The 23,672-nt window shown below is 44.9% G+C and overlaps 2 protein-coding genes across 3 annotated transcripts in view; both read left to right on the forward strand.

The window, feature by feature from the left end:
* The first annotated feature begins 276 nt into the window (after positions 1–276).
* On the forward strand, positions 277–10,919 carry hspbp1 (HSPA (heat shock 70kDa) binding protein, cytoplasmic cochaperone 1). 2 transcript variants are annotated; one of them, XM_055663376.1, is made up of 8 exons: positions 277–436; positions 708–894; positions 1,309–1,533; positions 2,851–3,006; positions 4,516–4,563; positions 5,455–5,551; positions 6,256–6,367; positions 9,189–10,919. In XM_055663376.1, the coding sequence occupies exons 1-8, from the start codon at positions 311–313 to the stop codon at positions 9,261–9,263; spliced, it is 1,026 nt and encodes a 341-aa protein (XP_055519351.1). In that variant the 5' UTR covers positions 277–310; the 3' UTR covers positions 9,264–10,919. The 2 variants fall into 2 exon arrangements, with proteins under 2 accessions (XP_055519351.1, XP_055519352.1); XM_055663377.1 differs by lacking the exon at positions 4,516–4,563.
* A 6,020-nt stretch (positions 10,920–16,939) lies between these two features.
* LOC129713958 (serine/threonine-protein phosphatase 6 regulatory subunit 3-like) overlaps positions 16,940–23,672 on the forward strand; it is an 88,858-nt gene continuing 82,125 nt past the window's right edge. Inside the window, exon 1 of the mRNA XM_055663378.1 lies at positions 16,940–17,304. The gene's annotated coding sequence lies outside the window, so the exon portion shown is untranslated. The remainder of the gene's footprint in view (positions 17,305–23,672) is intronic.

The raw sequence follows: 23,672 nt of genomic DNA on the forward strand, positions 1-23,672 counted from the left end.
GGTTGGAGGGGGGAAGGGGGAGGTAGGGGGGAGGTTGGAGGTGGGGGGGGGAAGGGGGAGGTTGGAGGGGGGAAGGGGGAGGTAGGGGGAGGTTGGAGGACCAGCGAAACCAGAACACCCAGAGAAAACCCGCACGGTCTCGGCGAAAGTACCAACTCTGCACTGACAGCACCCGAGGTCAGGATCAAACCTGGTCTCTGGCGTAGTGAAGCAGCAACTGCCACTCCCTCACTGTGCTCCCCTTACTTGTTACTTGATGAATAAAATATATATTATTTTTCTGTCTTTTCCAGATTGTAGATCACTTAAAATGGCAGAAGGAGGGCCTGATAGAAACAGGCAACATTCGAATAACCTGCAGGGGCTGCTGAGGCTGGCAGTGGAGGCAGGATCAGTGGGGGACACAGCTCCAGAACATCATCCCATGCCGGAAGAGGCAAGTATAACTCATCGTGGCTCCTCTCAACGGCCCAGTCTTCAAATGCATTGCAAAGCTACATAGATCCAAAAAAACTGTCTTGTGATCAGCCATGATCACATTGAATGGCGGTGCTGGCTCTAAGGACCGAATGGCCCACTCCTGCACCTATTGTCTATTGTTCCCTCCTCATTCTTCTAACCTCCAGCGAGTACAGGCCCAGTGCCGACAAACGCTCCATGTGTGATTCACTGCAGTTTAATGAACGTTTCTCTCTGTGTTCCCTCAGCGCAGGCAGTGGCTGCAGGATGCACTGTCGGATGTATTTAATGGACAGTTGGATGAAGTTAAACAACTCAAAGATTGTCTCCAGATCTTGAATGAAACTCCCGGAGATGATGCAGTCGAGGAGGAGAGGCGCTGGAATGCCCTTGACATGGTGTCGGATTTGTGTGAAAACCTTGACAATGCGAGAGGTAACGGATATTTTCAGTGAGGCTTTTTCTCCAGTGTCATTTCTCCTTTTTTTTTTATCATTAGTTTTTTTTTTTTTTAAACTCACATTTTTACAACTTCAGGAGAATTGAAAGTGCTTTGAAGTGGGTGCAATTCTTTGAAGTGGTCGCTTCTCATGTTCGTGAGTTTGAAGGAACGTCAGCCGTCCTTTTTCTCCAGAGATGCTGCCTGACCTGTACGTCTTTGGAGTGTGGGAGGAAACCGAAGATCTCGGAGAATCACGCAGGTCATGGGGAGAACTAGCAAACTCCGTATAGACAGCAGCCGTAGATGGGATAGAACCTGGGTGTCCAGCGCTGTAAGGCAGCCACCATTGCCACCCTGAATCTGCAGTCCCTCGCGTCTCATTGATGTGCTCTGTGCTTTTTACTTAGATTTCTGCAAGCTGTCGGGCATGCGGGTAGTGGTGGACAGCTTCCTGGAGTGCGCCGACGCCGGCCTCCGTTGGCGCACAGCACACCTGATCGGGACGTGCAGCCAAAACAACCCCTTTGTGCAGGAGCACGTGTTGCAGCTGGGGATCCTGCCCAAACTGCTGGATATGCTCAACAACGACAACAGCGACCTGGTGCGAATCAAGGCGCTCTTTGCCGTATCATGTGAGTACCACTGCCCACGCACCACGGGGGGAGGGGGGGGGGGGAAGTGTAAGATGGGGGAGAGAGACCTACTTGTGCAAGAAAATGTTGCCCCCAGTATCAGAAGTTGATCCCGGGTAATGAACGGACTCTGTTTATACAGGCATCTGTAAGTCGATTTGACTGTAGTTTAGTTTAGAGATACAGGGGGTGGAAGATTGCAACCTTCACGTGGTCCGCCCTGTTTCGACTAATGCAATCAACTCGACGTGCACAAACGGAAGATCAAATAGAACAAGTTGTCCAACAACTTTAAGCTGTGCATGCCACACGATAAGTTTAGAGATACAGCGCGGAAACAGGCCCTTCGGCCCACCAAGTCCAGGCCGACCAGCGATCCCCGCACACTAACACTATCCTACACACACTGGGGACAATTCTACATTCATAGCAACCCAATTAATGTACAAACCTGTACATTTTTGGAGTGTGGGAGGGAACCGGAGCGCCCGGAGCAAACCCACGCAGGTCACGGGGAGAACGTGCAAACTCTGTACAGACAGCACCCGTAGTTGGGATGGAACCCGCGTCTCTGGTACGGTGAGGCAGCAGCTCTAAAGGCCGCGCCATAGTGCCACCCTACTGTAACTCGGAAAATGCACAAACATCACTCTATCAAAGGGACAAAGGACATTTATTATCACATACACCAATTGGTGCAGTGAAATTTGAGTTACCATGCAGCACACAAATAAGATAAACACAACACTTTAGAATTTAACTTAAAACATAAAAAACATCCCCACACAGCTGAATCAATGTTTCCCACTGTGATGGAAGGCACCAAAGTTCAGTCCTCATATCCTAACCATACCTCCGTGGGATTGTACCGAATGGCATCAAAAGCAAAGCGGCCCAGCGGTAGAGTTGCCGCCTCACAGCGCCAGAGACTTGGGTTCGATCCTGACTACGGGTGCTGTCTGTACGGAGTTTGTACGCTCTCCCCGTGACCTGCATGGGTTTTCTCCGGGTGCTCCGGTATCCGAACACACTCCAAAGACGTGCAGGTTTGTAGGTTAATTGGCTTGGTATAAATGTTTAAATTTGTCCTTAGCGTGTGTAGGGTAGTGTTAACCTGCGGGGATCGCTGGTCGACGCGGACCTAGTGGGCCGGAAGGTCCTGCTCCCACGCTGTATCACTAAACTAAAAGCTTCTCGCTGAACCTGGGTACTGGTGGCAATAATATATACAACCTGTGCTGTGCAGCTGCTGTAAAGGGTGTGGGTGTGTGTGCACTGCGGGGTTGATGTTAACCGACCCACCTCTCTGCCCCACAGGCCTGGTACGCGAGCAGGAGGCCGGGCTGCAGGAGTTTATCCACCACGATGGCTTCTCGGTGCTGATGCGGGCCATGCAGAGCGGCGTGGAGAAGCTGAAGGTGAAGGCTGCGTTCCTGCTGCAGAACCTGCTGATCAGCAGCCCCGAGCACAAAGGTTAGACTCTGCTGCAGCAGCGCTGGGCAGGGGTGGCGGAGATCGTGAAGGGGCGGCAGCAGTGGGCAGGGGTGACGGAGATCGTGCAGGGGCGGGGGCATGAGAGAGGCCACATAAAGGAGAGAGTCCGATTCAAAAACAGGGATTTATTTTTGACTGGTTCTTGTGTAGGAAGGAACTGCAGATGCCTCTTGAATACTGATGTATTCAAGAGAGAGTTGGATTTAGCTCTAAGGGCTAACTGAATCAAGGGATATGGAGAGAAAACAGAACGAGGTACTGGTTCTGGATGATCAGCCATGATCATATTGAATGGTGGTACTGGCTCGAAGGGCTGAATGGCCTACTCCTGCACCTGCTGTCTATGTTTCTATGCTGGTTTAAACCAAAGATAGACACAAAAAGCTGGAGTAACTCAGCGGGACCAACAACATCTCTGGAGAAAAGGAAGAAGTGACGTTTCGGGTCGAGACCCTTCTTCAGTCTGCGAGTCAGGGGAAAGGGAAACGAGAGATATAGACGGCTATGCAGAGAGATATGAGTGAAAAATAAGCAAAAATGTAATGATGATAAACAAAACAGGCCAACGGGGCTCGATGAGAACGAGTTACAGACAATGAGACTCAACAAGACGACTTTGAAACTGGTACAAGGACTTTGGTGGGGGAGGGACGGAGGGAGAGGGTGAAGTTTGAGAAATCAATATCCATACTGCTGGGTTGCAAGGTTCTTGATTAATAAAGGGCATTAAAGGTTATGGGGGAAAAGGCAGGAGAATGGGGTTTGGAGAGAAAAGATAGATCAGCCGTGATTGAACAGCAGAGCAGGCTCGATAGTGTTGAACATCTGTGATTCTCCACCCTGGGGAGCTATGCAGACTAGATAGAGTCAGTGTCAAACGAATCAGGCCCTACGGCCCAACTGGCTAAACTGCCCCATCTAAGCTCATCCCATTTGCCCACGTTTGGCTCATATCCCCCTAAACCTTTCCTATCTCTGTTCCTTTCAAATGTTGTTAATGTACCTGCCTCAACTACATCCTCTGGTAGCTCATTCCATATTCTTCCCACCTCCTGAGTGCAGATGTTGCCCCTCAATGTCCTATTATTTCTGTCCTCTCTCACCTTAAGCCAATGTCTCTCGTCCTTGATTCTCCTACCTGGAGTAAAAGACTGCATTCACCCTGTCTATTCCCCTCACGATTGTCTCCACCTCTATAACATTACCCTGCAGCCTCCTGCGCTCCAAGGAATAAATTCCTAGCCTGCCCAACCTCTCCTCGTAGCTCAGGCCCTTGATTCCGGGCAACGTCCTGGTAAATCTTCTCTGCGATCTTTCCAGATTAATGACATTCGTCCAAAACGGAGCCCAGTATGCTCCAGATGCGGCAGTAAGACACCGCCCCGTGAGCAGGGGATAGGACGATGTTCTCCGAGCCTGTGCCAATGTGCTGTGATTGAGTTTTAACTGCTTTTCCTTCTCCCGTTCTATTCCCCTTCTCTGCTGAAGGTGAGGACTCGTGCACAGATGCAGTTCCACACAAGCTGAATATCCCCAGTAAGTATTGGCAGGCTATTCTATCACAGGGGGCTTTGTACCTCAGCTTGCTACTGCCCTTATTTGTCATCTATGCTCACTTTGCAACAGAGTTCCTCAACGCAGGTCAGCTTAGATTGGATTGGGTTTGAGAAATCTAGTTTTGTTCAGAGATGCAGCGCGGAAACCGGCCCTTCGTCCTGCCGAGTCAGCGCCGACACGGATTAAGAAAGGATTAAGCAAGGCTTTTCTTTCCTCTCAACCCCGCCCCTCTATTGTTAGAAGTTCACTTGGGGTCTCGGGGTAAAGGCAATGTTGGGTCTGTGGTTGTAGAATAGCCTGCCAATGCTTGGTCTGGGATAAAGAGATATGGGTGGAGTGGGGGGTTGGGGGGGAAGCTGTGTGGAACTGCAGCCCAGCCAACGTCCATAATGAGAGGGGTGAGGAAAGCAGTTGAGAATAAAACAGTGAGGAACATTGAAGCAGAATGCCGCTGCCAGGTCAAATTCTCCCTGCTCCAAACAGGCCTGATGACGGCCACTGGAGGGAAATGCTGCAGTAACTCAGCAGCTCAGGCAGGGTCTCTGGAGAACATGGACAGGTGACGTTTCGGGTCGGGACTCTTGAAGATCTTCAGAACTCAAAGAGGGTCCCGACCCAAAACGTAGACATCTATCCACATTCTGCCTGACCCGCTGAGTTACTCCGGCACTTTTGTTTTTGTAAAACCTGCATCTGCAGTTCCTTGTTTGTACAGTTGACTGTCAGGCCAGAGACAAAGCCGTGCTGGAAAGCATGCGAGGCGTTCCGCTTGACGAGCACTGCTTGTAAATGGGTGTTATTGAAGACCTTGGCTTGCCTGAGATCGGTAGTCCCAACAATGAAGAGCTTGCTTTCTCTCCCCTTCCGCAGACGTCCTGTGCTCCATGGGAATGGTCCAGCAGTTGGTGGCACTGCTACAGACAGAGCACGATCCCTTTCACGAGCATGTCCTGGGAGCGCTCTGCAGGTGCGTGCAATTGTTTGTTTATCGTCGCCCGCAGCAGCTACAGTGAAATACACGCGTGGGGAGGAACTGCAGATAGATGTTGGATTACACCGAAGATAGACACAAAATGCCAGAGTAACTCAGCGGGACAAGCGGCATCTCTGGAGAGAAGGAGCGGGTGACGTTTCGGGTCGAGACCCTTCATCAGACCAGTCAGGGGAAAGGGAAACGAGAGGCATAGACAGTGATGTAGAGAGAGAGATATAGAACAATTGAATGAAAGATATACAAGATATCCATCTCTGGAGAGAAGGAATGGGTGACGTTTCGGGTCAAGACCCTTCAGATTTTCACCCAACAAACAGTTAATCAGGGCCCGTTTCCTTTATCATCATTACTTTTTTGCACATCTTTCATTCATTGTTCTTTATCTCTCTACATCATCGTCTATATCTGTCGTCTCCCTTATCCCTAAACCAGTCTGAAGAAGGGTCTCGACCCGAAATATCACCCATTCCTTCTCTCCAGAGTTGCTGAGTTTCTCTGCATTGTCTCGGGGGTTTGGGCAGAGCTGTTCCCAAACCAAGCAGTGATGCATTCCCCACAGTGCGCTCCATTGCTGTAATTTTGTAGTGCTGTTTGGGCAGTGGGCAGGGTTGGCCCGTGTACAATCCAAGACCAATGCCGCCAGTCTGGAATCATGACGTGTGCCTTTTCCCCTGCAGCTTGGTGACCAATTTCCCTCGTGGAGTGAAACAGTGTCAAGAACCCGAGCTGGGTCTGGAGGATATTCTAAATGAGAGATCGAGGATGTTGAAAGACCAAGAGGAATTTCAGGTGCTTCATTTGTTCGGTTTAGAGAAACAGCATGGAAACAGGCCCATCGAGCCCGTGCCAACCCCTATACACACTGGGGACAATTTACACTTATACCAAGCCAATTAGCCATGTGTAGGAAGGAACTGTAGATGCTGGTTTAGACCGAAGATAGACACAAAAAGCTGGAGTAACTCAGTGGTCAGGCAGCATCTCTGGAGAGAAGGAATTAGTGACGTTTTGGGTCGAGACCCTCACTAAATGGGTAGTTGGTGTATGGAACGAGCTGCCGGAGGAGGTATTTGAGGAAGGGACTATCACAACGTCTTATCAGGGCTAGAATGATGGAGCGATGAGCGAATGAACTCTGAAAATCGAAGGTAGACACAAAATGCTGGAGTAACTCAGTGAGTCAGGCAGCATCTCTGGAGAGAAGGAATGGGTGACGTTTCGGGTAGGAACCCTTCTTCAGTCTCAAGAACACTAGACTCGACATTTCGACACCAAGTCCTAGTCTGAAGAAGGGTCTCGACCCGAAACGTCACCCAATCCTTCTTTCCAGCAATGCTGCCTGTCCAGCCGGGACAAGAGGGTGACAAAAGGTTTTCCCGTTGAGCACATGGATTTCTCCCCACACCCCAAAGACATGTGGGTTTTGGTCAATAGGCCTTGTGTGTCGGGAGGGGGAGCAAAAGTGGAATGACATGGAACTAATGCGAAAGGGTGACCGATGGGACAGCATGGACTTGATGGGCCGAAGGGCCTGTTTCCGTGCTGTATCTTCCAATCAAAAAAAAAGTAGCACTTCTGGCCATGTTTGTATTTAAAGGGAATTTTCTCTTTGCGAGCACCTGCAGTACATCAAAGCGCCTGATGATGGTGCTGCTGTGCACAGAACATGGACTAGATCCTTGGCACGACAGTTCCATCTCCCTCTGTAAAGTGGACGTGCACGTTACTGTTTGAGGTTGTTTGATGACTCACATCTACAACATTTCAATGGTTCGATCCCGACTACGGGTGCTGTCTGTGCGGAGTTTGCACGTTCTCCCCGTGACCTGCGTGGGTTTTCTCCGAGATCTTCAGTTTCCTCCCACGCTCCAAAGGCGTACAGGTTTGTAGGTAAATTGGCTTGGTGTAAGTATAAATGAGTAGTATAGTGTTATTGTGAGGGGATCGCTGGCCGTGTACGGACAGGGTGGGCCGAAGGGCCCGTTTCCGCATTGCGAAACTGAATTAGCTTTGGTCTTCTGGCACCCATCCACTGTGCTCTATCGAAGACATTTATGTGACCATAAACAACAGTGTTAAGCCTCCTTGCCACCACAGTGAGTCGGAAGGAATTGCAGATGCTTGTTTATACCGTAGATAGACACAAACGCCTGAAGGAACTTGGCGGGACAGGCAGCATCTCTGGTGAAAAGGAATAGGTGACGTTTCGGGTTGAGATCCTTCTATCACAGTAAGAAAGAACATGGCTGATTCTTTAACCTGTCTACTTTCCCACCTTGACTGCCAGTTTCCCACATTTGTTCACCTTGAATATCTTTCATCCACTAAGTAGCCACGGAACTATAGAAGCCGACTCCTCTCCCTTTCTACCCCCCCCCCCCGGACTTCACCCTATTTCTCCCCTTCCACCTCTACATTCGTTCCTCTGGCTTCACACTTCAATCCTCTTATCTCCAGGACAAGGGGTCACAGCTTAAGGATAAAGGGGAAATCCTTTAAAACCGAGATGAGAAGAACTTTTTTCACACAGAGAGTGGTGAATCTCTGGAACTCTCTGCCACAGAGGGTAGTTGAGGCCAGTTCCTGGCTATATTTAAGAGGGAGTTACCTTGGCCCTTGTGGCTAAGGGGATCAGGGGGTATGGAGAGAAGGCAGGTACGGGATACTGAGTTGGATGATCAGCCATGATCATATTGAATGGCGGTGCAGGCTCGAAGGGCCGAATGGCCTACTCCTGCACCTAATTTCTATGTTTCTATGTTTATATCTCATACCTTCAGCCTTTTCATCTCTGGCCTTTGTTCAACCATCAGCCTTATCAACTTCCCCCACCCTCCCTCCACCTCACCTGTACCAATCTATTACCTGCCGCACTTTGATCTGACTCCTCTTTTCCAACATTCTTCCTTCCTCCCCCCCCCCCCCCCCCCCATCAGTCTGAAGGGTCCTGACCCAAAACGTCACCTATCCACATTATCCACAGATACTACCTGACCCGTTGAGTTACTCCAGTATTGTGGAGGTACTGTGTGAAACAGCAGTGTCGTGAAACCCATCACCTTCTGCAGAAGGAGAGGGAGTGTTTAGTTTAAATATACAGCACTGAAACGGGCCCTTTGCTCTGTATATTTAAACTAAACGCACACTGAATGAATGAATGTATGTTTATTGGCCAAGTATTCACATACAAGGAATTTGCCTTGGTGCTCCGCCCGCAAGTGACAACATGACATACAGTGACAGTTAGGAATGACACATAAAACATTAAACTTTAATAATGAAACATTATTGATTAAACTTGTGAATTAAATAAAATACCAGAGCACTGGGGACAATTTACAATTTTACCGAAGCCAATTAACCTACAAATCTGTACATATTTGAGGTGTGGGAGGAAACCGGAGCACCTGGGGAAAACCCACGCAGGGGTCACGGGGAGAGAACTCCTCACAGACGGCACCTGTAGTCAGGATGGAACCCGGGTCTCTGGCGCTGTGAGGCAGCAACTCAACCCGCTGCGCCACCGTGTGGAGAGGAGGGGAGAGATCTAGCAGTGGGGAAAATTAACAAGTAACGAATCCCATCTAATTTTGCTGTTGATGAATTTCAGGAGGAGTTGGAGTTCTGTGAGCAGCTACTGCGTGCTTGCTTCAGCCAGCCAGACGAGAGCGGGATGGATCGGTGATTCAACGAGTTGTCCCTGCGAAGATTGCTTACCTCGCCATGTCGGAAAGAATTTACCCAATTTTTCTCTCTCTGTCTCTCTCTCTGTCTGTCAGGCGGATTCCCACTATTGCCAATTGCAAGGCTTTGGAAGCTCGGTGCATTTTGAATCAGCTTATATATTGCACATTGGAAAAAAAGACTGTTTATCAAACATTTATTTCAATCTTTTAATCTTGACCCTGACATCCCATCCAGTTGTAGAGTCATGGAGTGATACATGGTGGAAACAGGTCCTTCGGCCTTTCCTGCCCACATGTCCCAGCTGCATTAGTCCCACCTGTGTTTGGCCCATATCCCTCCAAACCTGTCCTATTCATGTACCTGTTTTAACTATTTCTTAAACGTTGGGATAGTCCCAGCCTCGATGACCTCCTCTGGCAGCTCGTTCCGTACACCCGCCACCCTTTGTGTGGAAAAAGTTACCCCTCAGATTCCGATTCAATCTTTTCCCCGTCACCTTGAACCTGTGTTCTCTGGACTGGTTCCAGTGGATTCATTCTAATGGCGAGGTGAATACAGTCAACAATCTGGGCCCTGCGCAGTTTGCAATTTGTCACTGGCTGTTCTCCATCTCCTTCTCTGTGCTTCCGTTAGCTTTTCTGGATTAAGCCCCAGAAGTGGAAGCGGAGATTTGTATTGGGACGTGGCCTTTAATGTCACACACCCACCCGCTCGATTAAAATTGAACCCACTGCTGTATCAGTCTCAACAGCCCCTGCTCAATATCCCCATGCAGTTTATTCCCAAGTAACAACCTGTGCTAATCCCCCCCCACTGCTTCCCAAACTAGGATACCAACCTGGGTGGCTGGTCCAAGGCAGGGAAGCAATTAGTCTAAAGAAAATTAACTTTGGGTGGGAGGAGTGGAGAACTATCAAGCATGTTAAATCTTCACGGTGATATGTAAAACTGGGAACGTTAATGTGAAGAGAGAGAGGTGGGAGGGGAGCTGACTAGTGTGTGACCATGCAGGTCATTAGAGAGTTTCTTCAATGGTTCCTGATGCAACTGCACAGTCAGATTCTTATCGCATCGCTTACACATGCACGTCACCATACTTTGGCTGCCGCTATTTAGGCACAGAAAGAGTCCAGCGTACTGGGGCGGCCCCCGATTCAGGCAAGCCCCAGGCTGCTGCAGGGCCTCCTCCATCACAAGTCGGGATTGGTGTTGTTGGGACTGGAACATGATGCCTTCTGCAGTCACGTGGTTAGATTGGATTGCCGTCGGATCACCGGAGGCAACTGTGTGTTTGTGTGTGTGGGGGGCAAGACTCGGGAAGTACTGCTTGGGACAGTGACGTCACAAAGCCCATCACTTTACGGAGGGGGAGTGGAGCAGTAACTGTGTATGTGGATGAATCTACCACCCCTACAGTGTTGATCCTGCACCCTGCAGTGTTGGTCCATGCAGTGTGGGTCCCTGTGCAGTGTGTGTGTGTGTTCCTGCAGTGTGCCAGTGTGATCGACACGCTGTCATTTGAACATATCGTAAAGAACCTGAAGAGATGATTGCCCTGTGACTGTATCAAGCCGGTATCGTTTTGTGAATTCTTTGTTCCTGCTGCAAAGTGTTATTTTAGTTTCTGTGAAAACATTAAAGTGACATTTGTGGACCTCTCTTGCCTATTGTTTTGGTGCCAGGGCCTTCATTACTTTACAGGCATGTGGACCATGACATTCAAGCAGAATTAGGCCGTTCAGCCCATCGAGTCTACTTGCCATTCAATCATGGCTGATCTATTTTTCCTCTCAATCCCATTCTCCTGCCTTCTTCCCATAACCTTTGACATCCTTCCAATAAGTTCATAAGTTGTAGGCGAGGAATTAGGCCGTTCAGCCCATCGAGTCTACTTGCTATTCAATCAAGACTGATCTTTCTTTCCCTCTCAATCCCATTCTCCAGCCTTCTTCCCCAATCCTTTAACATCCTTCCTGAACAAGAACCGAGCAATCAATCTCTGCCTTAAAAAAAACCCCAATGACTTGGCCTCCACAGCCGTCTGTAACTATGAGTTCCACAGATTTACCACCCACTGACTAAAGAAATTCCTCGTCTCCATTCCAAAGGTACGTCCTTCTACTCTGAGGCTGTGCTCTCTGGTCCCAGATGTTCCCACTGCTGGAAACATCCTCTCCATGCCCACTCTCTCCAGGCCTTTCATTGTCTGGCAGGTATCGATGAGATTCACCATTTCATCCTTCTCTAAGTTGTAGCGAGTACAGTGCCAGAGCCTTCAAATGCACCTCGTACGTTAACCATATATTCTCTGGAATCATTCTCGTGGAGCCACTAAAGCCTTATCGCCTTGACAGAACATGGTTATGGACCACTGCGCTGCTGAAAAAGGTCCAGCAGAGACTGCACTTCCTGAGGGTGCTCAGGAAGAATAACATCACTCAGAGACTGCTGCTGTCCTTTTATCGGTGCTCCATTGAGAGCATACTAACATACTGTGTATGCGTGTGGTACACCAGCTGCACAGCGGCTCAGAGGAAAGCGCTCCAGAGGGCCATTGACAACGCCCAGAGGATTGTCGGCTGCCCTCTCCTTACCTTGGAGGACTTACACAGTTCCCGCTGCACCAAAAAATCCCAGAATATCATAAAGGACATTTCCCACCCCGGACACTCCCTGTTTGAACTGTTGCCGTCAGGCAGACGGTACAGATCTACAAGGACAAGGACAAATAGACTAAAAAAACAGTTTTTACCCCACTGCTATAAAAGCACTAAATGTAGCCGCCAAGGAACGCAGGGGCGATACAGACTAAGGGACTGTGGTACACTGTGAAATCGACAGAAGGATGGAGGGTTGGGTGTTTATGCGTGATATTTTTGTGATATTTATTTAGTTGTTTATCTTTTAATATTTTACCTTGTATGTATCGTTAGCTTTTAGAAATGTTTGAATGCTGCACTGACTGGCTGACATTTTAAATTTTGTTGTACATGGTTCATGTTACAATGACAATAAAGAATCTATTCTATTCTATTCTATTCTATGAGCTGTGACCTGCAGGGCTATGGACCCAGGGGTGGAAGGTGGGGCCAGCCATGGCACCTCAGCCTCAACTGCCACGGGCACAATGGGCTGAATGGACTTCCTCGGTTACAGAAATCTCTCGTAAACCTTTGCGTGAATTGATTTGAAAATGAAGGGAACAAGGAAAAGCTGTGTATCTGGTTAGAAACAGGAGTATCACAAATAGTGAAAGACCTGGATAGAGTGGATGTGGAGGATGTTTCCACTAGAGGGAGAGTCCAGGACCAGAGGTCATAGCCTCAGAATTAAAGGACGTTCCTTTAGGAAGGAGATGAGGAGGTATGGACATTGTGGGCCGCAGGGGCCTGCCCCTCTGCAGTGCTGTTCTATGTTCCAAGATAATCTCCCTCCTGTAAACTAAATTAAACTAAATTCCCTGACGATTTTAGGGTAGTTCTGAAAAGTTGCCATTTGTGGTTTCATGTGTCACCTGTGGCTTATTCAGTGGCACGCATATCTCCGAAGATCTAAAGATGTTCACACAAAGGTTAAGAGGCAGCACTCCACTGCTCGACGATTGATCTTTCACACGAGATATTAAACCAAACCCTCGTCTGTCCACTGAGATGCATTGAAAGATTTTTTTAAAAGACAGTGTCACAGACTCACACAGCATGGAAACGGGGGAATAGACAGGGTGAATGTAGTCCTTAGTTCAAATCTATAAAATATTATCCTGAAATGCCAGATATATAAAGTATTAGCTTGAAATGCCATATTTATAGCATCTTAATTTCTATCTTTATATAGTAAATTAATGTAGTGTATTAAATATTATCTAGAAATGCCACATATCTATATATTTATAGCACCTTAATGTGCATCTTTATATAGCTTTATAGTTTGAGACCAAAATGGCTCGGCCCGCCACAGTAATCTATTAAATATTATCTAGAAATGCCAAATATATAAAATATCTTGAAATGCCATATTTATTTATTTATATCACCTTAATGTACTTTATAGTCAATTAATGTAATGTAGTGAAAATATATAAAATATTTTCCAGAATTGCCAAATATATAACATATTATCTTGAAATGCCAAATATATGAAATATCTTGAAATGCCATATTTATAGCACATTAATGTGCATATTATATAATAAATGAATGTAATGTATATAACATGATCTAGGAATCTCTCCCTATATATATGTATATATAATCTATATATGTGTGTATATTTAATCTATATATGAATAGCACCTTAATGTACTTTATATAGTACATTACAGTAAAATAGTGCAAATATATAAAATTTGATCTGTGTGTGTGTGTATATATGATCTATACTGTGTATATGATATATACTGTGTGTGTGTATATATGATCTATACTGTGTGTATATAATCTATAGTGTATATGATCTACACTGTATGTGTGTATATATGATCTATACTGTGTGTATATATGATCTATATTGTGTGTGTATATGATATACACTGCGTGTGTGTATACAAGTGTATATGATCTATACTGTGTGTATATATGATCTATATTGTGTGTATATGATCTATACTGTGTGCATACAAGTGTATATGATCTATACTGTGCGTGTGTGATCTATACTGCGTATATGATCTATACTGTGTGTGTGTGATCTATACGGTGTATATGATCTATACTGTGTGTATATGATCTATACTGTGTATATATGATCTATACTGTGTGTGTATATATGATCTATACTGTGTGTGTATATGATCTATACTGTGTGTGTATATGATCTATACTGTGTGTGTATATGATCTATACTGTGTGTGTATATGATCTATACTGTGTGTGTATATGATCTATACTGTGTGTGTATATGATCTATACTGTGTGTGTATATGATCTATACTGTGTGTGTATATGATCTATACTGTGTGTGTATATGATCTATACTGTGTGTATACATGTGTATATGATCTATACTGTGTGTATATGATCTATACCGTGTGTGTGTGATCTATACTGTGTATATGATCTATACTGTGTGTATACAAGTGTATATGATCTACACTGTGTGTGATCTATACTGTGTGTGTGTATATATGATCTATACTGTGTGTATACAAGTGTATATATGATCTATATTGTATATATGATCTATACTGTGTGTGTGTATATATGATCTACACTGTGTGTGTGTGTGATCTATACTGTGTGTATATATGATCTATACTGTGTGTGTGTGATCTATACTGTGTGTATATGATCTACACTGTGTGTGTGTGATCTATACTGTGTGTATATGATCTACACTGTGTGTGTGTGATCTATACTGTGTGTATATGATCTACACTGTGTGTGTGTGATCTATACTGTGTGTATATGATCTACACTGTGTGTGTGTGATCTATACTGTGTGTATATGATCTATACTGTGTGTGTATATATGATCTATATTGTGTGTATACAAGTGTATATGATCTATACTGTGTGTATATGATCTACACTGTGTGTGTGATCTATACTGTGTGTATATGATCTATACTGTGTGTGTATATGATATACCGCGTGTGTGTATATGATCTATACTGTGTATATGATCTATACTGTGTATATATGATCTATACTGTGTGTGTGTATATATGATCTATACTGTGTGTGTGTATGATCTATACTGTGTGTATATGATCTATACTGTATGTGTGTATATATGATCTATACTGTGTGTATATATGATCTATACTGTGTGTATATATGATCTATACTGTGTATATGATCTATACTGTGTGTGTGTATATAATCTACACCGTGTATATGATCTATACTGTGTGTATATGATCTATACTGTGTGTGTGTGATCTATACTGTGTGTGTGTGATCTATACTGTGTGTGTGTGATCTATACTGTGTGTGTGTGATCTATACTGTGTGTGTGTGATCTATACTGTGTGTGTGTGATCTATACTGTGTGTGTGTGTGATCTATACTGTGTGTGTGTGATCTATACTGTGTGTGTGTGATCTATACTGTGTGTGTGTGATCTATACTGTGTGTGTGTGATCTATACTGTGTGTGTGTGATCTATACTGTGTGTGTGTGTGATCTATACTATGTGTGTGTATATATGATCTACACTGTGTATATATGATCTATACTGTGTGTGTATATGACCTATACTGTGTGTGTGTGATCTATACTGTGTGTGTGTGATCTATACTGTGTGTGTATATGATCTATACTGTGTGTATATATGATCTATACTGTGTATATGATCTATACTGTGTGTGTGTATATAATCTACACCGTGTATATGATCTATACTGTGTGTATATGATCTATACTGTGTGTATATGATCTATACCGTGTGTGTGTATATGATCTATACCGTGTGTATATGATCTATACTGTGTGTGTATATGATCTATACTGTGTGTGTGTGATCTATACTGTGTGTATATATATGATCTATACTGTGTGTGTGTGATCTATACCGTGTGTATATGATCTATACTGTGTGTGTGTGATCTATACTGTGTGTGTGTGATGTATACTGTGTGTGTGTGATCTATACCGTGTGTATATGATCTATACTGTGTGTATATATATGATCTATACTGTGTGTGTATATGATCTATACTGTGTGTGTATATGATCTATACTGTGTGTGTGTGATCTATACTGTGTGTATACGATCTATACTGTGTGTGTGTGATCTATACTGTGTGTGTGTGATCTATACTGTGTGTGTGTGATCTATACTGTGTGTGTGTGATCTATACTGTGTGTGTGTGATCTATACTGTGTATATATGATCTATACTGTGTGTGTGTGATCTATACTGTGTATATATGATCTACACTGTGTGTATATGATCTACACTGTGTGTGTATATGATCTATACTGTGTGTGTGTGATTTATACTGTGTGTATACAAGTGTATATGATCTATACTGTGTATATGATCTATACTGTGTGTATATGATCTATACTGTGTGTGATCTATACTGTGTGTATATAATCTATACTGTGTGTGATCTATACTGTGTGTATACTGTGTGTATATAATCTATACTGTGTGTGATCTATACTGTGTGTATACTGTGTGTGATCTATACTGTGTGTGATCTATACTGTGTGTATATAATCTATACTGTGTGTGATCTATACTGTGTGTATACTGTGTGTATATAATCTATACTGTGTGTGATCTATACTGTGTGTATACTGTGTGTATATGATCTACACTGTGTGTGATCTATACTGTGTGTATACTGTGTGTATATAATCTATACTGTGTGTGTGTATATGATCTATACTGTGTGTATATGATCTATACTGTGTATATATGATCTATACCGTGTGTGATCTATACTGTGTATATATATATGATCTATACTGTGTGTATATGATCTATATTGTGTGTGTACACAGCACCTGATGTGCATCTTAATCCAGGCAGCGGAAGCGGAAGTCAGGCTGGGCTGCGGAGGCGGCGGGCGGCGGCAGCAGGATGGCCGCTGTCCGCCGATGGCGCGGGGCGGTGTGGGATACTGGAGGACCGGGGCGGGAGGACCGCGGCGGGGCGGACATGTTGTGCGGGCGGGCGGGATCGGGAGCGAGTGAAGTGAAGTGAGGAGCGGCGGCGGCGGCGGCGGCGACGGGCCTTGTCTTGTCCACAGCGGCCTCTTCACCTTCCCTCCGTCCCCCCTCCTTTATTCGCCTCCCCTCCACTCCACTACCCCCTCGAGGCCCAGCGGGGAGAGGCCGAGGCCGCGGACTGTCCTGGAGCAGCGGCCCGGGACCCAGGGCTTGTGGAGGCCGCGGCCCAACAGACCAGACCAGACCCCCGAGGCCGGGCCGGCCGGACCGGACCACATCACACCGGACCGGCGCCCAATGCAGCTTCTCGGCGGCGGCTTAACTTTGCATTTCACCCGCTCTCCACTGGGCGAGAAGCAGCTTCATTCCCGGCCGGCGGTGGGGACTCTTCCCCCCCCACCCCGCTCACGGTGACTCCCGGTGAGTTCAACCCCCCCCAATCTCTGAAACTCTCTGCCACAGAAAGTAGTTGAGGCCACACAGTTCATTGGCTATATGTAAGAGGGTGTTAGAGGTGGCCCTTGTGGCTAAAGGGATGAGGGGGTATGGAGAGGAGGCAGGTACGGGATACTGAGTTGGATGATCAGCCATGATCATATTGAATGGCGGTGCAGGCTCGAAGGGCCGAATGGCCTACTCCTGCACCTAATTTCTATGTTTCTATCCCCCTTCTCCCCCCGGCTCTCTCTGTCTCTACCCCCCTCCCCCCCGGAACAAAGTGTGATCTCCTCCCCAGCAATCTCCCAGTCTCTGGGGGATCAGGAACGAGAGGATGTAAATTTAGTGTGAGGAGGAGAGAGAAGGTTTAAGGTGGGAGAGAAGATTTAAGGTGGGAGAGAAGGTTTAAGGGATGGGAGAGAAGGTTTAAGGTGTGAGAGAAGGTTTAAGGGGTCAGGAACTAGAGGACACAGGTTTATGTTGAGAGGAGAAAGGTTTAAGACATCATTAACTGGCGACCTTAGGTTTTAGGTGACGGTGGGGCTGGGAAGAAAGGTTTAATGTGAGATGAGAAGGATTTAATGTGAGATGAGAAAGATTTAAGGGATCAGGAACTAGAGGCCACGGGTTAATGGTGAGAGGAGGAAGATGTAAGGGTTCAGGGGCTAGAGCCTGTAGGTTAAAGTTGAGAGAAGAAAGGCATCAGGGATCAGGAACTAGAGGCCATAGGTTTAAAATGAATGAGGAAAGGTTTACGGTGAGAGGGGAAAGGTTTAAGGGATCGTGAACTAGAGGCCATAGGTTTAAAGTGAAAGGGGAAAGGTTTAACTAGGGATCAGGAACTAGAACCATGGGTCTTGCGTGAGAGGGGAAAGACTTAAGGCATCAGAAATTAGAGTCTGTAATTTTAAGTTAAGAGCAGAGAGGTTTAAAGGATCAGAAACTAGAGGCACTTGGCTTAATGTGAGGGGGGAGATTTAATAGGAACCCAAAGGGCAACTTTTTCCACACACATATGATTATGTATGACAAGGCATATATGTACATATTTATTTATGTGGGTTTGAGGAACAAGCTGCCAGAGGAAGTAGTTGAAGCACATTCAGTAACAGTATTTGCAAGACACTCGGACAAGTTTGGAGGGATGTAGATCAAATGCAAGGAAATAGGACCAGCGTAGATGGTTGGCATGGGTGAGTTGGGCCGAAGGGCCTGATTCTGTCCTCTATGACTCAGCTCTGCCGTCTTGACTAAATACAGATGGCAGATCTGGTCTATAGTTGTGATAGTAATATAAGTATGATATAAAAGTAATTTATTGCAGTGTTTATTTATGCCTTGATTCAGTTTACAATGGAAACAGGCCCTTCAGCCCACTGAGTCCACACTGACTATCGATCACCCGTTCACATTAGTTCTATGTCACCATATTTTCTCATCCATTCCCTACACACTAGGGGCAATTTGACAGAGGCCAATTAACCAACAAATCTGATTGTCTTTGGGATGTGGGAGGAAACCGGAGCACCCGGTTTGGGAGGATACCCAAGCTCCACACAATCGGGACCCGAGGTCCGAATCAAACCCGGGTCTCTGGCGCTGTGAGGCAGTAGGTTTACTTGAATGGAAAAGCTGCTGCCTCATAATAAGATACTATAAATATATAGATACACTGACATTAGTGTGAATGAAACTGTAGAAATGTAAATAAAATTGCTAGACTGAATCAAATATTGCTAGGTTTGGCACAAGATCAAGTTGGGCACAGAAATGGGACCTTTGGACTACTGATCCACGCCCCATCTCAGTCTCATAGGTTTAAAGTGAAAGAGAAAAGGTTTACGGTGAGGCGAAAGGTGTAAGGGATCGGGAACCAGAGGCCACAGGTTTAAAGTGAAAGAGGAAAAGTTTAAGGGATCAGGAACTAGAACCATGGGTTTCTAGTCCCATTTGCTCACTTTGGGAAGCTGTCAGGATTGGAAAAGTTGCTGTAAAAATGCTCGTACTTTAGAAGTAACTTGAAGGAAGTTGTAACACTGCCCTACACAAATGTTGGTGTCTGCTGTTGGTTTGATCTCAAGGCTATTCTGCTGGTGAGAAGGGAGAGGACAAGGTTTGAATTTGCGTGGCATCTTTCGCCTCTCCGTAAGGGAAACCCAAATTGTGTTACAGCAAATGAAGTGTTGAAATGCAGCCACTTTGAGACAGGAGATGAAACAGTCAGCTGTGTACAGCAAGCTGCCTCTGATACCATGTGAGAATGACTGAAATAAAACAGCATCTGTGGAGGGAAAAGAGGTCCATGATTCAGGTCAATGCTCTCAATGGGAGGTCGTCAACCTGAATCTGTAACTCCTTTCCTCTTGCTATCCTTTCATCAAATTTCCAATATTTGTTTGATTTATGGCAGATTTAAGCTATCCTATAAGCTTTTACTTTTATAATAATTGGATTATCTGTTGTGATGATTGGGTGATTAAACTATTGTTGAAAGTGCAGATAGGCACAAAAAGCTGGAGTAACTCAGCGGGTCAGACAGCAACTCTGGAGAGAAGGAATGGGTAGCGCTTCGGGCCGAGACCCTTCTTCAGACTGTCACGGGTCAAGTAGAACAATCAGTTGAGGTTCTGGGTCTAATGCGCGTTTACTCTGTTGGAACGTGGGGTCAGAATCCTCTTTGATGCCAACCATGTCCTACTCGAAGCAATGAGAGATTTGAAAGGTGTAAAACTGGCAAGTCTGTTAAATGTGGACTGTTCCCATGAGCAAGCCGTGCAAGGAATGGGTGTAGAACTGAGACTTTGGACAACATATATAGGTGGGTGTGTGAAAGAACTTTCTTATTCTTTGAGTAGTGATAGTGTGGAACTGGTGCCTATGAAAATGCTAGAAGGCAGAGAGGCGTTGATCTAGTTTTTCTGCCTTCTATTTTCTGGGTGAAGATACTAAAGCTTGAAAGTCCAGGCAGTCAGGCTCAAGAATAACTTCTTCCCCACTGCTATCAGACTCCTGAACCAATCTCCTCTTTCACACTCTTACCCTTAACTCTACCTCATTCGGTAATTCAGTTTAAGCAGGAGTTTATTTTGCACAACTTCAGATCGCACGACAATCTTTGTCCAAGTCATTGTTGCATAATTATATATACTCTACTGTATGCGCTTTATGTGAACAAAGAATATCATTGCACCCTGGTATATATCATAAACTAATCTTAATCTGAAAACCAAATTGAGTTCCTAGTTCAGAAAAATAAACTTGCAGGGATAGAGGGACAACACATGGGAATTTCTGCAAATTGTTCTACAGCGGGCTTTGCAACATCATGTGCCAAATGGTCTCAGAGCCATTATGATTCTTTGGTAGCCTGACCTCCTTGTTTTAAGATTTAATACTGTTTGTGTAGTTTAGTTTATTTTTGTCATGTAGACCAATTTTCAGCGAAAATAATTTTGTTGTGTGCTATTCAGTCAGTGGAAGACTATACATGATTACAATCAAGCTATCTTCAGTGTACAGATGCAGGATAAATGGAATAACTTTTAGTGCAAGCTAAAGTCAGATTAGAGATAGTCTGAGATTCTCCAATGAGGTAGATGGGAGGTCAGAATCACAATCTAGTTGGCGATACCATGGTTCAGTTGCCTGATGGCAGCTGGGAAGAAACTGTCCATGAATCTGGAATGTGTGCGTTTTTACACTTCTGTACCTCTTGCCTGATGGAGGAGGGGTGAAAAGGGAGTGACCGTAGTGAGACTGGTTCATGATTATGTTGCTGGCCTTGCCAAGGCAGCATCATGTCGATGGAGTCAATCGAAGGGAGGTTGTTTTGCGTGATGGTGTGGGCTACATCCAGAACACTCTGCAACTTGTGGTCTTGAATGGAACTGTCCCCGAACCATGCTCTGATGCATCCTCATCAAATGTATTTTTCAGTGCATCTGTAGAAGTTGGAGAGAGTAAACAAGGGCATACTGAACTTCCTAAGCCATCTAAGAAAGTCGAGGCATTGGTGTGCTTTCTTGGCCATTGCTTTGATATGGCTGGTCCAGGACAAGTTGCTTCTAAGAACTCGTCGCTATGTATTGCATCTGTGGAGAGAGAAGCTGATTTAACAATGCTAGTCACTTACCTTTGGAAAATTCAGATGAAAACTCACTAACTTGAAAAGCTGACATCTGTATCTCTGTCCACAGATGCTGCCTGGCCTTTCCAACCCTTCCAGAGTTTTCTGTTTTTACTTCTGATTTCCAACATCTGCATTGTCTTGCTTTTTGATTTGGCCACTACTTAAGTGTGTGGACAGACATAAGCAGATAATTGTATGGATGAGCTAGGAGAGATGACTGGAGTCTGTGGTGCTGAGATTAAAAAAAAACACACGTTAGTCTGAAGGTCTGAAATTCGAATTTAATATGCTAGAAATATTCAACAGGTCAGCAGCATTTATGGAGTTTCAGGTTTATCTTCAATGATTCTGGCCAAAGATGATGGAGTTTAAACTTTCAATCTATCTCTCTCCACAAATGCCTTTTGACCTGAATGTTGCAGACATTTACTGTTTTATTTCTGTGGAGTTGCACTGAGGGAGAATTTGGTTTATTTATGGGGAAACTAAACATATGAAAAATTTGTGCTGCCCTTGAGTCCTTCAAAGCTCTAGTATGTACTACATCAAGTTGCATTTTCGATAACCTGTTGTGTCGCAGTTCATTCCACTTATCAACGAGCCCAAAAGATTTTCCTCGTATTCATTCAGTCGCGATAAAAGTATTTCTGTGCGGTTATTTACAAATGCATAGATTTTTAAAGTACACATTTCTTGAGTGCTCGGACTGTGTTTAATGGAATAGAATCTGTCTTCTTTCAAACGTCAGTGTTACGAGGAAAAGTAACAATGCTGAGTGCTATTGTAGGCATATGTTACATGTTCTCTTTTAACATCCAGAATCCAGTAATCTCTACTGGCAAGTTTCTAACTTGTGCAAGAAATAGGTTCAACATTCACAATAATAAAACTCAGTTCGTTTCTTCAGCAAGGCCCTGAATCTGGAGAGAAAGGGACAGGTTTGAGCCCTCAGAGCTTTTATCTAGTGAGGCGCTTGAATCATCAAAAAATTAATTAGACTGAGGTGGACTCAATTAATATGTTACATCGTGGACTTTCTCTGGCCAGTTGATGGTATAAGACTTGTTTCTTTAGCTGATTGAAAGGTAATAGAGCTTAAGGAACTGGAGGGTAATTGGGTGTATATATAGATAATTCATTATCAGATAAAGGCGAGAAAATGTCTGAAAAGAAGTGGATAAATAACTTGAGAGGGCGAAGAAAAGGTATAATACAAAGTAACGTAAAGGTTTTGTAATGATGGCAGTTTATTTGGATATGAATGAATATGAAGCATTTCAGACTGTGACCACTTCTCACTTTGTGCTCCACATAAAGAATTTGATGTTATGAGCAGGTGACATGTAAAGTTAGTTCTGGGCCCTGGGCCAGGAAGACATATTACTTGACCATTGGCAACTGTAGAAATTTGCGGTATAGTATTTCTTAACTTTCATGTGTGTCTTTTTAACGTTGATCCAACGGAGGGAAATATTAGACATTCCAGCACCAGGAGCTGCCCACACAGGGAGTGCTGCATTGTTTGGTGCATCACTTCAGCTCAATTTGAATCCCCATCACATTTTACCATTTGATGTTACACCTTCCGTCCGAGTTTGGGTGCTTAATTAATAAGAGTGTGTGAACAAAGTCCAGGGGACATAGGTTTAAGGTGACGGGGAAAAGATTTAATAGGAATCTGATGAGTAACCTTTTCACACAAAGGGTGGTGGGTGTATGGAACAAGCTGCCAGAGGAGGTAGTTGAGGCTGGGACTATCCCAACATTTAAGAAACAGTTAGACCGGTACATGAGCAGGACAGGTTTGGAAGGATATGAACCAAACACGGGCAGGTGGGACTAGTGTAGCTGGGACATGTTGGGCCGAAGGGGCTGTTTCCACGCTGTATCACTCTGTCTCTAAAACTGATCATTCGCTCTTGCAATTGATGGAATGTTACCGCTGATTTTATCTTGTGTGAAACTTGACTGTATAGGTATTTTATTGACATTGCTACAGTTTTAGTAATTGTAAAGAATATGTTAAAGACCCGTGACATATTTGCCTGGTTTTGCTGGAAAGATTCAAATCTGTTTTACTCAGCAAGGGTTAGTAGATGGTAAAATGTAGAAACAAAGAACAGCAGATGCAAATTAATACACAAAAGGACACACAGTGCTGGAGTAGAGAAAAAATGCTGGAGGAACTCAGCGGGTGAGGCAGCTTCTAAGGAGAGAAGGA

The sequence above is a fragment of the Leucoraja erinacea genome, chromosome 37 (genome assembly GCF_028641065.1).
Source record: "Leucoraja erinacea ecotype New England chromosome 37, Leri_hhj_1, whole genome shotgun sequence".
NCBI lineage: Eukaryota > Metazoa > Chordata > Chondrichthyes > Rajiformes > Rajidae > Leucoraja > Leucoraja erinaceus.